A 12,501-nucleotide genomic window follows, 5' to 3' on the forward strand; every position below is an offset into this window, starting at 1 on the left:
TTCACTTCATTTGCATATTACACGTCCGTGCAAATATATAACAACACAAGATATCCCTTCGCCACGGACTATGAGGTGCTGGGGGGGGGGCTATGTGGCATGAGGGAGGGCAGGGTATGAGTGAGGGGTTATGAGGGGGGTTCATGGGGGTTATGAGGGGGTTCAGGAGAGATATGAGGGGGTTCGTGTGGGTTATGAGGGGTTTCAGGAGGGTTATGAGGGGTTTCATGTGGGTTATGAGGGTTCCATGCGGGTTATGAGGGTTCCATGCGGGTTATGAGGGGTTTCACGAGGGTTATGAAGGTTTCATGTGGGTTTTGAGGGTTCCATGTGGGTTATGAGGGTTATAAGGGGGTTCATAAAGGGTTTCATGAGGGTTATGAGGGGATCAGTGAGGGTGGATGGAAGATTGGCGAACTGTGTCTTCTTTTTTCTTCTTAATTGGTTTTAAAGTCGTTAGGATTATCGTGGATTGTTTATGATTTTTTTTTATATATTTTGTGAATTTGTTTTTCAGTCATTAAAAGAAAAAAAATGTTGGTTTACGTTGTGAATATTGTTGATTTTTAATGAATTGTTAACGAGCGTGGAGTTCGCCGTCGGTGTGATGCGAATAAAAATTTGAATGGAATATTTTTTTACGGTATTGAATGAAGTTTGATGATTTAGAATAAATTACAAAAAATGCTTATCTAGCATTACAAATATATATACACATACATATATATGTATATATATATATATATATATATATATATATATATATATATATATATATATATGTATGTATGTATGTATATGTATATGTATACGTATATACATATATAAATATAATTATATATATATATATATATATATATATATATATATATATATATGTATGTATGTATATGTATATGTATATACATATATAAATATTATTATTATTATTATTATTATTATATATATATATATATATATATATATATATATATATATATAATTATATATGTATATATATATCTATTTATATATATATATATATATATATATATATATATATATATAATGTATGTATATATATAATATATATATATATATCTATTTATATATATATATATATATATATATATATATATATATATATATATATATATATAATGTATGTATATATATAATATATGTATATATATATAATATATATATATATAAAATATATATTATATATATATATATATTATATTATATATGTATATATATATATATACATATATTATATATATACATATATTATATATATATATATTTATATATATTTATATTTATATATATATATAATGTATGTATATATATGATATATGTATATATATATATATCGCCCATCAGAGTATAGGCTGTTCAAACAGTCTGGTTTATTAATTAATTTATTTGTGTATTGATAATTATGATTGTCACCAGGATTACACAAGAAGTACTAGCGGACCAGAAAGAGAGCAGTTGTTGAGGTTTTGGTGTTGCGAGAAAGAAAGAAAGAAAGAAAGAGAGAGAGAGAGAGAGAGAGAGAGAGAGAGAGAGAGAGAGAGAGAGAGAGAGAGAGAGAGAGAAAGAGGGGGGTAGTGGTCGAGGACTTCTAATAAAGAAAGGAAGAGTTATGTAAAAAGAAAAACGTTGCTAGCAAAGCGTGATATCGCGGCCAACGACCTAACATTGACATAAACCAATAGAGAGAGTAGATGGAAGCTAATTACATCTACTACGATCGTTACAGACGAAGCTTGACGGAATTCTGTGAGTGGCCAAGGAATCAGAACAATAATATAAGGCTGATTAGGATCACCTTTGGTCCGCGAAGAGTTCCCGACGGACTGTGGTCGAGTTTTACTTGTGGTCTTCCTGTGGGTCAGAGAGGGGGACCGATGAGTATTGGGGGAGATGTGGCTAGCTGAGTCCATTTTGGTCTTTGCGGGATTTTTTTTTTTTTTTTTTTTTTTTTTGGGGGGGGGGGTTAGGGAGGTGAGGGCCGATTGAACTAATGGAAGAGGTGTACGCTCTCTCTCTATGACTTTGCGGTTTTATCATAAATCAGCTTTTTGTGTATGTATTCCTGTATTTCTTTCAATAAATATAGTTTGTGCATATTGGATTTTTCTACCATTTATTTATATATATTATTTTAAAGGTAGTTATTCACTGATTTAGTTTTATGCAGTTTGTGTTGTGATTTTTATTGTTGACATTGTTTGGAGAAATGTCCCATACATTTTAGAATTATTTCAGTCGAGTTCCTCCATTGATTTCAACACTTTTTGAAAACTGAAAATTACATTGCCGGCAACTCATTCCCTTTCACATCCATTTACATATTTGTTAATATTTTTCTCACTGAATACAAGTGAGAGTTCCAGGTTTGCATTGAATAGTTGTTTACAGTTAACTTTTGTAACTGTCTATCTCTATTTTATTATCATTATTATTTGTTTGTATCATTGCTGATCCTATACGACTAAGACTGTAATCAAAGTTATATATAGGATTATCATAATTATTGTCATTATCATAGTTGCTAATAGAATTATTGTTATCATCATCATCATCATCATCATCACCGCCAATATCATCTTCGTTATCATTATTATTATTACCATCATCACTATTATCAGATCACTATTATTAATTATTGCTATCATCATCACCATCACCACCAATATCATCTTCGTTATCATTATTATTACCATCATCACTATTATCAGATCACTCTTACTAATGTTACCATTCCCCCCCCCCCCTCCCGGCAATTCATGCAATCCCCAGTGAGACCGCAATATCCACGCGAGCGTTGTGACGGGGCGGGGTCAGGCTGAGTGACGTGCGTGCAGGTGTTGGAGCCGCCGCTGTTGGTGCAGGTGTGCCGTGTTGTCGGTTTGGGAGCTTGGGTTGAGTTTGTGTTGGTCATGGATTCGTATTTAGCAGTTTTGTGGGCGTGTGTGTGTGTGTGGGCGTGGGTGGGTGTGTGGGCGTGGGTGTTTGTATGTGTGTGGGCGTGGGTGTGTGTATGTGTGTGGGCATGGGTGTGTGTATGTGTGTGGGCGTGGGTGTGTGTATGTGTGTGGGCGTGAGTGTGTGTGAGAGAGAGAGAGACAAAGAGAGAGAGAGAGAGAGAGGGGGGGCAGAGAGAGAGAGAGGGGGAGAGAGAGAGAGAGAGGGACAGAGGGAGAGAGAGAGAGAGGGACAGAGGAGAGAGAGAGAGAGGACAGAGGGAGAGAGAGAGAGAGGGACAGAGGGAGAGAGAGAGAGAGGGACAGAGGGAGAGAGAGAGAGAGGGACAGAGGGACAGAGGGAGAGAGAGAGAGAGAGAGAGAGAGAGAGAGAGAGAGAGGGACAGGGACAGGGACAGGGACAGGGACAGAGGAGAGAGAGAGAGGAGAGAGAGGGAGAGAGAGAGGAGAGAGAGGGAGAGGAGAGAGAGAGAGAGAGAGAGAGAGACAGAGGGAGAGAGAGAGAGAGAGAGAGAGAGAGAGAGAGAGAGAGAGAGAGAAAGAAAGAAAGCAAGAGAGAGAGAGAGAGAGAGAGCAAGAGAGAGAGAGAGAGAGAGACTTTCCTTCGCTTTGGGGATCTAAGGTCCCATGTTGATTACCTCCAGATTTTAAAGGTTAGTTTACAAACCTCGCAAACTTCATTAGATTTTCATTAAAGAGCGCCGTATAGAAAAAAAGAGAAACGTGTAAACGGAAGGAAACAAAGCTAATTAATATGGAAACGAAAGGTCAAAAGAGGTAGAGAGAATAAAAAATTAAGATACTTGACAATTAAAGATAATAATTAATTCTGATACGGTCAATCCGAAGGTCATTTTAGATCAATAAAATTATTTTTGTTGATCGATTGATTTCTGAATTCCAGTAATTAAAGTTCGTAATGCGGATGCTGGGAGTAACAGTGATGATGTAAATGATAATCATATCAAGAATCATTACATTCATTATTTTTCTGTAAATCCTGTTTGTGTAGAGTCAGATTTTCTACCAACTTTGATTAAGAATAGTTATTAGGGTAACATTACTTTTAGTACTGTTGATAGTTACATTAATATTGATACTCCATTGCTATTGATTTATTTTATTTTATTATTATTATTATTTTTGATAATTATAAGAATATTAATATTATTTCTTCTTATTATTGTTAGTATTATTATTATTATTTTTTTATTATTATAGCTGTTAGTGTGGTGATATCATAGCCATTATTATTATCGTTGCCCTTGTTATCATTATTCCCATCATAACAACTATTATTTCCTGTTATTCCTATCACCATTAGTATTATTTGCACAACCATCGTCATGGTGATCGCCAGTCATTCATTCCCATTGCGTATCACGTGAAGCAAACTCAAAAACGAAAAAATAATAAAAAATAATAACTTCGTGTAATATCTCCAACGTCATCTATATGATTCCGTCGAGCGTGATCCGGGCGCGGGGAATTTAATTGATTTAGCCAATCACTTCGTATGATGACTGAAATAACGAGATGCGATGCTTTGTTACCCTTTCTCGCTCTTGCGCTCTGGCTCTCGGTCTGTCGGACTGGCCGTCTGGGTGTCTGTCTGTCTGTCTGTCTCTGAACTCTCTTTCTCTGCAGTTTCTCGCTCTCGAACTTTCTCTGATCTCTCTCTCTTCTCTCTTTCTCTCTTTCTCTCTTTCTCTCAACTCTCTCTCTCTCTCTCTCCTCTCTCTCCTCTCTCTCTTCTCTCTCTTTCTCTGAACTTTCTCGTACTTTCTCTGATCTCTCTCTCATTCTCTCAACTCTCTCTCTCTCTCTCTCTCTCTCACATCCCCTCTTTCTCTCAACTCTCTCTTTCTCTCTCTCAACTCTCTCTTTCTCTCTCTTTATCTCTCTCAACTCTCTCTTTCTCTCTTTCTCTCTCTCTCTCTCTCCCTCTCTCTCTCTCTCTCTCTCTCTCTCTCTCTCTCTCTCTCTCTCTCTCTCTCTCTCTCTCTCTCTCTCTCTCCTCTCTCTCTCTCTCTCCTCTCCCTCCCTCCTCTCTCAACTCTCTCTCTCTCTCTCTCACATCCCTCTTTCTCTCAACTCTCTCTTTCTCTCTCAACTCTCTCTTTCTCTTTCTCTCTCTCTCTCTCTCTCTCTCTCTCTCTCTCTCTCTCTCTCTCTCTCTCTCTCTCTCTCTCTCTCTCTCTCTCTCCCTCTCTCTCTCTCTCCCTTCCCTCCCTCTCCTTCCCTTCCCTTCCCTCCCCTCCCCTCCCCTCCCCTCCCCTCCCCTCCCTCCCTCTCTCTCTCTCCCTCTCCTCTCTCTCTCTCTCTCCTCTCTCTCTCTCTCTCATTCCCTCCTCCCTCCCCCCTCCCTCCCTCTCTCTCTCTCTCTCTTGCTTTCCTAGCCCATGCGTGAGTGAAAAAGGGATCCGCTACCAGTTAGTTTCTATATTATTTTGTATTTCGTTGTCCGGTTCGTTTTTCCTCTCACTGGTTTCTCTTTCCTCGTCCACATTTTTATTTGTTTATTTTCCTTCAGTTTTCGTGTTATCATTCATTCTACGTTTTTTTTTTTTTAAGTATAATTTTTTTTAGATAAACCATTCAGTTAGCGTGTTTTGCCCTGTGTCTTATTTCCTCTTGATTATCTTCATTCGCTTATTCTCTCGCGTTTTTTTGTGTATTGAATTATTTTGTTTTATTTTCCATGTGATTACTCTACGTGTCTTTCATTTCTTGTTTACATTTAACTATCCAAGTAAATTTTTTTTCTTATTCCATCCTAATCATCTTCATTCTCCCATTCCCCCGCGCCTTTCATTTGCTGATCTAGCACGGTCCTCATTTAAATAGATAGATAATAAATAATAGATAAATATAAATAAATATAAAGATGAATGAATAAATGAAAAATAAATAAAGTTAGATAAATGGAGTTTAATAACAGGAATTGCCTATCCCGTGCAGTCGCTCTTAGGCCCTTCAAAGACCGGCTTCCCGCGGAATTAGTGTTTAATGCGGCCGCTAGGGTGATTATGGGCGCGTGGGTGAGGTGTGCGCATGCGTCGCTATGGGATGGGGGAGGCGGGGAGGCGGGGGTAAACAAACGAGCTCAAGCACATGCACATGCACACAGCAAGCACAAAACAAGCACCCTAGCAAGTACAAACAACCGTCCAGCAAGCACAAAACAAGATCCCAGCAAGCACAAAATGGACCCCCAGCAAGCACAAAACAAGATTCTATCAAGCACAAAACTAGCCCCTATCAAACACAAAATAGGCCTCCAGTATGCACGAAAGGAGACCCTATTAAGCACAAAATGGACACCCAGCAAACATAAAATGCTCCAACAGTACCAAAACAAGCCATTTGGGCAAGCACAAAACAAGTCCCCAGCAAGCGCAAACAAGCCCTCAGGAAGCACAAAACAAGACCCCATCAAGCACAAGCAAGCACAAACAAGCCCTCAGGAAGCACAAACCAGGTCCCTAGCAAGCACAAAATAAGACCCCATCAAGCACAAAACAAGCCCCCAGCAAGCACAAACAAGCCCTCAGAAGCACAAAACAAGACCCCATCAAGCACAAGCAAGCACAAACAAACCCTCAGGAAGCACAAACCAGGTCCCTAGCAAGCACAAAATAAGACCCCATCAAGCACAAAACAAGCCCTCAGAAGCACAAAACAAGACCCCATCAAGCACAAGCAAGCACAAACAAGCCCTCAGGAAGCACAAACAAGCCCTCAGGAATCACAAACCAGGTCCCTAGCAAGCACAAAATAAGACCCCATCAAGCACAAAACAAGCCCCCAGCAAGCACAAACAAGCCCTCAGAAGCACAAAACAAGACCCCATCAAGCACAAGCAAGCACAAACCAGGCCCCCAGCAAGCACAAAATAGGACCCAGCAAGCACAAAATAGGACCCCAGCAAGCACAAAACAGGCCCCCAGCAAGCACAAAACAAACTCCCAGCAAGCACAAAATAGGACCCCAGCAAGCACAAAACAAGCCCCCAGCAAGCACAAAATAGGCCCCCAACAATAAATATAAAACTGAATAAATGAAAAATAAATAAAGTAAGATAAATGGAGTTTAATAACAGGAAACGCCTACCTCGTGCAGTCGCTCTTAGGCCCTTCAAAGACCGGCTTCCCGCGGAATTAGTGTTTAATGCGGCCGCTAGGGTGATTATGGGCGTGTGGGTGAGGTGTGCGCATGCGTCGCTATGGGATGGGGAGGCGGGGAGGGGGGGTAAACAAACGAGCTCAAGCACATGCACATGTACACAGAAAACATAAAACAAGCACCCCATCAAGCACAAACAATCCCCCAGTAAGCACGAAACAAGATCCCCAGCAAGCACAAAATGGACCCCCCAGCAAGCACAAAACAAGCCTCTATCAAACACAAAACAAGCCTCTATCAAGCACAAAACTAGCCCCTATCAAACACAAAATAGGCCTCCAGTAAACACGAATCAAGCCCCTATTAAGCACAAAATAGACACCCAGCAAGCATAAAATACCCCAACAAAACCAGAACAAGCCATTCGGGCAAGCACTAAACAGTCCCCCAGCAAGCACAAACAATCCCCCAGCAAGCACAAACAAGCCCTCAGGAAGCATAAAACAAGCCCCCAGCAACCACAAACAAGCCCTCAGCAAGCACAAAACAAGACCCCATCAAGCACAAGCAAGCGCAAACAAGCCCCCAGCAAGCACAAAACAAGCCCCCAGCAAGCACAAACAAGCCCTAAGGAAGCACAAAACAAGCCCCCAGCAAACGCAAACAAGCCCTCAGGAAGCACAAACCAGGCCCCTACCAAACACAAAACAAGACCCCAGCAAGCACAATACAAGCCCCCCAACAAGCACTAAAAAAGCCCCAGCAAACACAAAATGGACCCCCTACAAGCACAAACAAGCCACCGGCAAGCACAAAATAGGCCCCCACAAGCACAAACAGGCCCCAAGCAAGCAAAAGACTCCAGCAATCACTAATAAGACACTATCAAGCACAAAATAAGCCCACATTAAGCACGAAACTAACCCCTATCAAACAAAATAGACTCCCAGCAAGCACAGACAAGCTCCTGGCAAACAAAACAAGCCCCCAGTAAGCACAAAAAAGGCCCCCAGCAAGCACAAACAAGCTCCCAGCAAGCACAAAATAGGACCCCACCTAGCACAAAATAGGACCCCAGCAAGCACAAAATAGGACCCAGCAAGCACAAAATAGGATCCAGCAAGCACAAAATAGGACCCCAGCAAGCACAAAGTAGGACCCCAGCAAGCACAAAATAAGACCCCAGCAAGCACAAAATAGGACCTCACCTAGCACAAAATAGGACCCCAGCAAGCACAAAATAGGACCCAGCAAGCACACAATAGGCCCCCAGCAAGCACAAACAAGCTCCCAGCAAGCACAAAATAGGCCCTCAGCAAGCACAAATAGGACCCAGCAAGCACAAAATAGGACCCAGCAAGCACAAAATAGGACCCAGCAAGCACAAAATAGGACCCCAGCAAGCACAAAATAGGACCCAGCAAGCACAAAATAGGACCCAGCAAGCACAAAATAGGACCCAGCAAGCACAAAATAGGACCCCAGCAAGCACAAAATAGGACCCAGCAAGCACAAAATAGGACCCAGCAAGCACAAAATAGGACCCAGCAAACACAAAATAGGACCCAGCAAGCACAAAATAGGACCCAGCAAGCACAAAATAGGACCCAGCAAGCACACAATAAGCCCCCAGCAAGCACAAACAAGCTCCCAGCAAGCACAAAATAGGACCTCACCTAGCATAAAATAGGCCCCCAGCAAGCACAAAATAGGACCCAGCAAGCACAAAATAGGCCCCCAGCAAGCACAAAATAGGACCCAGCAAGCACAAAATAGGACCCCAGCAAGCACAAAACAGGCCCCCAGCAAGCACAAAACAAACTCCCAGCAAGCACAAAATAGGACCCCAGCAAGCACAAAACAAGCCCCCAGCAAGCACAAAATAGGCCCCCAACAATAAATATAAAACTGAATAAATGAAAAATAAATAAAGTAAGATAAATGGAGTTTAATAACAGGAAACGCCTACCTCGTGCAGTCGCTCTTAGGCCCTTCAAAGACCGGCTTCCCGCGGAATTAGTGTTTAATGCGGCCGCTAGGGTGATTATGGGCGTGTGGGTGAGGTGTGCGCATGCGTCGCTATGGGATGGGGAGGCGGGGAGGGGGGGTAAACAAACGAGCTCAAGCACATGCACATGTACATAGCAAGCACAAAACAAGCACCCTAGCAAGTACAAACAACCGTCCAGCAAGCACAAAACAAGATCCCAGCAAGCACAAAATGGACCCCCAGCAAGCACAAAACAAGATTCTATCAAGCACAAAACTAGCCCCTATCAAACACAAAATAGGCCTCCAGTATGCACGAAAGGAGACCCTATTAAGCACAAAATGGACACCCAGCAAACATAAAATGCTCCAACAGTACCAAAACAAGCCATTTGGGCAAGCACAAAACAAGTCCCCAGCAAGCGCAAACAAGCCCTCAGGAAGCACAAAACAAGACCCCATCAAGCACAAGCAAGCACAAACAAGCCCTCAGGAAGCACAAACCAGGTCCCTAGCAAGCACAAAATAAGACCCCATCAAGCACAAAACAAGCCCCCAGCAAGCACAAACAAGCCCTCAGAAGCACAAAACAAGACCCCATCAAGCACAAGCAAGCACAAACAAACCCTCAGGAAGCACAAACCAGGTCCCTAGCAAGCACAAAATAAGACCCCATCAAGCACAAAACAAGCCCTCAGAAGCACAAAACAAGACCCCATCAAGCACAAGCAAGCACAAACAAGCCCTCAGGAAGCACAAACAAGCCCTCAGGAATCACAAACCAGGTCCCTAGCAAGCACAAAATAAGACCCCATCAAGCACAAAACAAGCCCCCAGCAAGCACAAACAAGCCCTCAGAAGCACAAAACAAGACCCCATCAAGCACAAGCAAGCACAAACCAGGTCCCTAGCAAGCACAAAATAAGACCCCATCAAGCACAAAACAAGCCCTCAGAAGCACAAAACAAGACCCCATCAAGCACAAGCAAGCACAAACAAGCCCTCAGGAAGCACAAACCAGGTCCCTAGCAAGCACAAAACAAGACCCCATCAAGCACAAAACAAGCCCCTAGCAAGCACAAAATAGGCCCCTAGCAAGCACAAAAAGACCCCAGCAAGCACAAACAAACTCTTAGCAAGCACAAAATAGGCCCCCGCAAACAAACAAGCTCCCTGCAAGCACAAAACAAGCCTCTAGCAAGCACAAAACAAGCACAAGACTCCAGCAAGCACGAAATATGACACAATCAATCCCAAAATAAGCCCACAGCGACTAACTAACCCCTGTCAAACAAAATAGACCACCAGCAAGCACAAACAAGCCCCTATCAAGTAAAAAATAGACCTCCAACAAGTACAAAACAAGCCCCAGCAAGCACAAAACAGGCCCCCAACAAGCACAAAATAGGCCCCAGCAACCACAAAACAGGCCCCCAGCAAGCACAAAACAAGCCCCCAGCAAGCACAAAACGGGCCCCCAGCAAGCACAAAACGGGCCCCCAGCAAGCACACACAAGCCCCCAGCAAGCACACACAAGCCCCAACAAGCACAAACAAGCCCCCAACAAGCACAAAACAAGCCCCCAGCAAGCACAAAACAAGCCCCCAACAAGCACAAAACAAGCCCCCAACAAGCACAAAACAAGCCCCCAGCAAGCACAAAACAAGCCCCCAACAAGCACAAAACAAGCCCCCAACAAGCACAAAACAAGCCCCCAACAAGCACAAAACAAGCCCAACAAGCACAAAACAAGCCCCCCAGCAAGCACAAAACAAGCCCCCAGCAAGCACAAAACAAGCCCCCAGCAAGCACAAAACAAGCCCCCAGCAAGCACAAAACAAGCCCCCAACAAGTACAAAACAAGCCCCCAACAAGCACACACAAGCCCCCAACAAGCACAAAAAAAAGCCCCCAACAAGCACACACAAGCCCCCAACAAGCACACACAAGCCCCCAACAAGCACAAACAAGCCCCCAACAAGCACAAGACAAGCACACACAAGCCCCCCGACAAGTACAAAACAAGCCCCCAGCAAGCACAAACAAGCCCCAGCAAGCAGGCTCGGCCAGCGGCGGCGGCCGGAACGACCTCATTCCCGGCGAGTGCTTGTTAATGCCGCCATCGCCCGGGAAGGGGATGTTTAAGATTTAATTCGGATCTAAACTTCAGGAGAAGTTTGTGGGGAGGATGATGGAATTATGGGAGGTATTAAAGTGGCTAAAGTTTAATTGGTACGAGGGAGGGATTAGGACGGCGGTACGGCAGCGGTACGGCGGCGGTGATGTGGCGGTACGTGAGGGGGCTTTACCTGGTACGTGGTTTTGAGGTGGGTTGGTGGGGGGAGGGGGGGTTGATTGGTACTTGGAGGGACTTGGGTGTTGGGGGAGTAGCTGTGTTTAGCCGGGAGGAAGTAGTTGGGTTTGGGGTTGTGAGCTCGCTCTCTCTCTCTCTCTCTCTCTCTCTCTCTCTCTCTCTCTCTCTCTCTCTCTCTCTCTCTCTCTCTCTCTCTCTCTCTCTCTCTCTCTCTCTCTCTCTCTCTCTCTCTCTCTCTCTCTCTCTCCCTCTCCCCGCCTGCCTATCTATTTTTCTTTCTTAATTTTCTCTCTCCCTCTCTAGTCACTCTCATTCTCTCTCTCTCTCTCTCTCTCTCTCTCTCTCTCTCTCTCTCTCTCTCTCTCTCTCTCTCTCTCTCTCTCTCTCTCTCTCTCTCTCTCTCTCTTTCTTTCTTTCTCCCCCCCCCTCCCTCCCTCCCTCCCTCTCTCTCTCCCTCCCTCCCTCCCTCTATCCCTCTCTCTCCTCCTCCTCCCCGCCTGCCTATCTATTTTTCTCTTTCTTTATTTCTCTCTCTCCCTCTCCAGTCACTCTCAGTCTCTCTCTCTCTCTCTCTCTCTCTCTCTCTCTCTCTCTCTCTCTCTCTCTCCCTCCCTCCCTCCCTCCCTCCCTCCCTCCCTCCCTCTCTCTCTCTCTCTCCCTCCCCTCTATCCCTCTCTCTCTCCTCCTCCTCCCCCCTCTCCCTCTCTCTCTCTCCTCCTCCCCCCTCTCCTCTCTCTCTCTCTCTCTCTCTCTCTCTCTCTCTCTCTCTCTCTCTCTCTCTCTCTCTCTCTCTCTCTCTCTCTCTCTCTCTCTCTCTCTCTCTCTCTCCTCCCTCTATCCTTCTCTCTCCTCCTCCTCCCCTCTCCTCTCTCTCTCTCTCTCTCTCTCTCTCTCTCTCTCTCTCTCTCTCTCTCTCCCTCTCTCCCTCTCTCTCTCCCTCTCTCTCCCTCTCCCTCTCCCTCTCCCTCTCCCTCTCCAGTCACTCTCATTTTCTCTCCCTCCCTCCCTCCTCCTATCCCTCTCTCTCCTCCTCCTCCCCCCTCTCCTCTCTCTCTCTCTCTCTCTCTCTCTCTCTCTCTCTCTCTCTCTCTCTCTCT

The 12,501-nt window shown here is 44.0% G+C and overlaps 3 protein-coding genes across 3 annotated transcripts in view; all 3 read left to right on the plus strand.

The window, feature by feature from the left end:
• The window catches only part of LOC113819717 (submandibular gland secretory Glx-rich protein CB-like), a 9,748-nt gene extending 1,896 nt beyond the window's left edge, over positions 1 to 7,852 (plus strand). Inside the window, exons 2-5 of the mRNA XM_070133651.1 lie at positions 6,326 to 6,559; positions 6,619 to 6,924; positions 7,309 to 7,441; positions 7,573 to 7,852. Coding sequence (XP_069989752.1) covers positions 6,326 to 6,559; positions 6,619 to 6,924; positions 7,309 to 7,441; positions 7,573 to 7,852 — 953 coding nt within the window. The remainder of the gene's footprint in view (positions 1 to 6,325; positions 6,560 to 6,618; positions 6,925 to 7,308; positions 7,442 to 7,572) is intronic.
• A 21-nt stretch (positions 7,853 to 7,873) lies between these two features.
• Positions 7,874 to 8,790, plus strand: LOC138864984 (microtubule-associated protein 1B-like). The gene is made up of 3 exons (XM_070133652.1): positions 7,874 to 7,951; positions 8,043 to 8,177; positions 8,578 to 8,790. The coding sequence occupies exons 1-3, from the start codon at positions 7,874 to 7,876 to the stop codon at positions 8,788 to 8,790; spliced, it is 426 nt and encodes a 141-aa protein (XP_069989753.1).
• A 531-nt stretch (positions 8,791 to 9,321) lies between these two features.
• Positions 9,322 to 11,204, plus strand: LOC138864985 (DNA-directed RNA polymerase II subunit RPB1-like). Its single transcript, XM_070133653.1, has 3 exons — positions 9,322 to 9,596; positions 9,781 to 9,977; positions 10,390 to 11,204. Exons 1-3 carry the CDS (start codon positions 9,322 to 9,324, stop codon positions 11,202 to 11,204), a joined length of 1,287 nt encoding a protein of 428 aa, XP_069989754.1.
• The last annotated feature ends 1,297 nt before the right edge of the window (positions 11,205 to 12,501 follow it).

This window comes from Penaeus vannamei, chromosome 19 (assembly GCF_042767895.1).
Source record: "Penaeus vannamei isolate JL-2024 chromosome 19, ASM4276789v1, whole genome shotgun sequence".
In the NCBI taxonomy this organism is placed as follows: Eukaryota; Metazoa; Arthropoda; class Malacostraca; order Decapoda; family Penaeidae; genus Penaeus; species Penaeus vannamei.

Bases quoted from the DNA above. Each gene is read 5' to 3' on its own strand.
- LOC138864984 (XM_070133652.1), top strand. From the start codon at position 7,874: ATGGACCCCCTACAAGCACAAACAAGCCACCGGCAAGCACAAAATAGG. The intron at 7,952-8,042 runs GCAAAAGACTCC...CAAACAAAATAG, and splicing joins CACAAACAGGCCCCAAGCAA to ACTCCCAGCAAGCACAGACA. The intron at 8,178-8,577 runs GCAAGCACAAAA...AGCACAAAATAG, and splicing joins TAGCACAAAATAGGACCCCA to GACCCCAGCAAGCACAAAAT.
- LOC138864985 (XM_070133653.1), top strand. From the start codon at position 9,322: ATGGACCCCCAGCAAGCACAAAACAAGATTCTATCAAGCACAAAACTA. The intron at 9,597-9,780 runs GTCCCTAGCAAG...GCACAAAACAAG, and splicing joins CCTCAGGAAGCACAAACCAG to CCCTCAGAAGCACAAAACAA. The intron at 9,978-10,389 runs GCAAGCACAAAC...CAAACAAAATAG, and splicing joins CAAGACCCCATCAAGCACAA to ACCACCAGCAAGCACAAACA.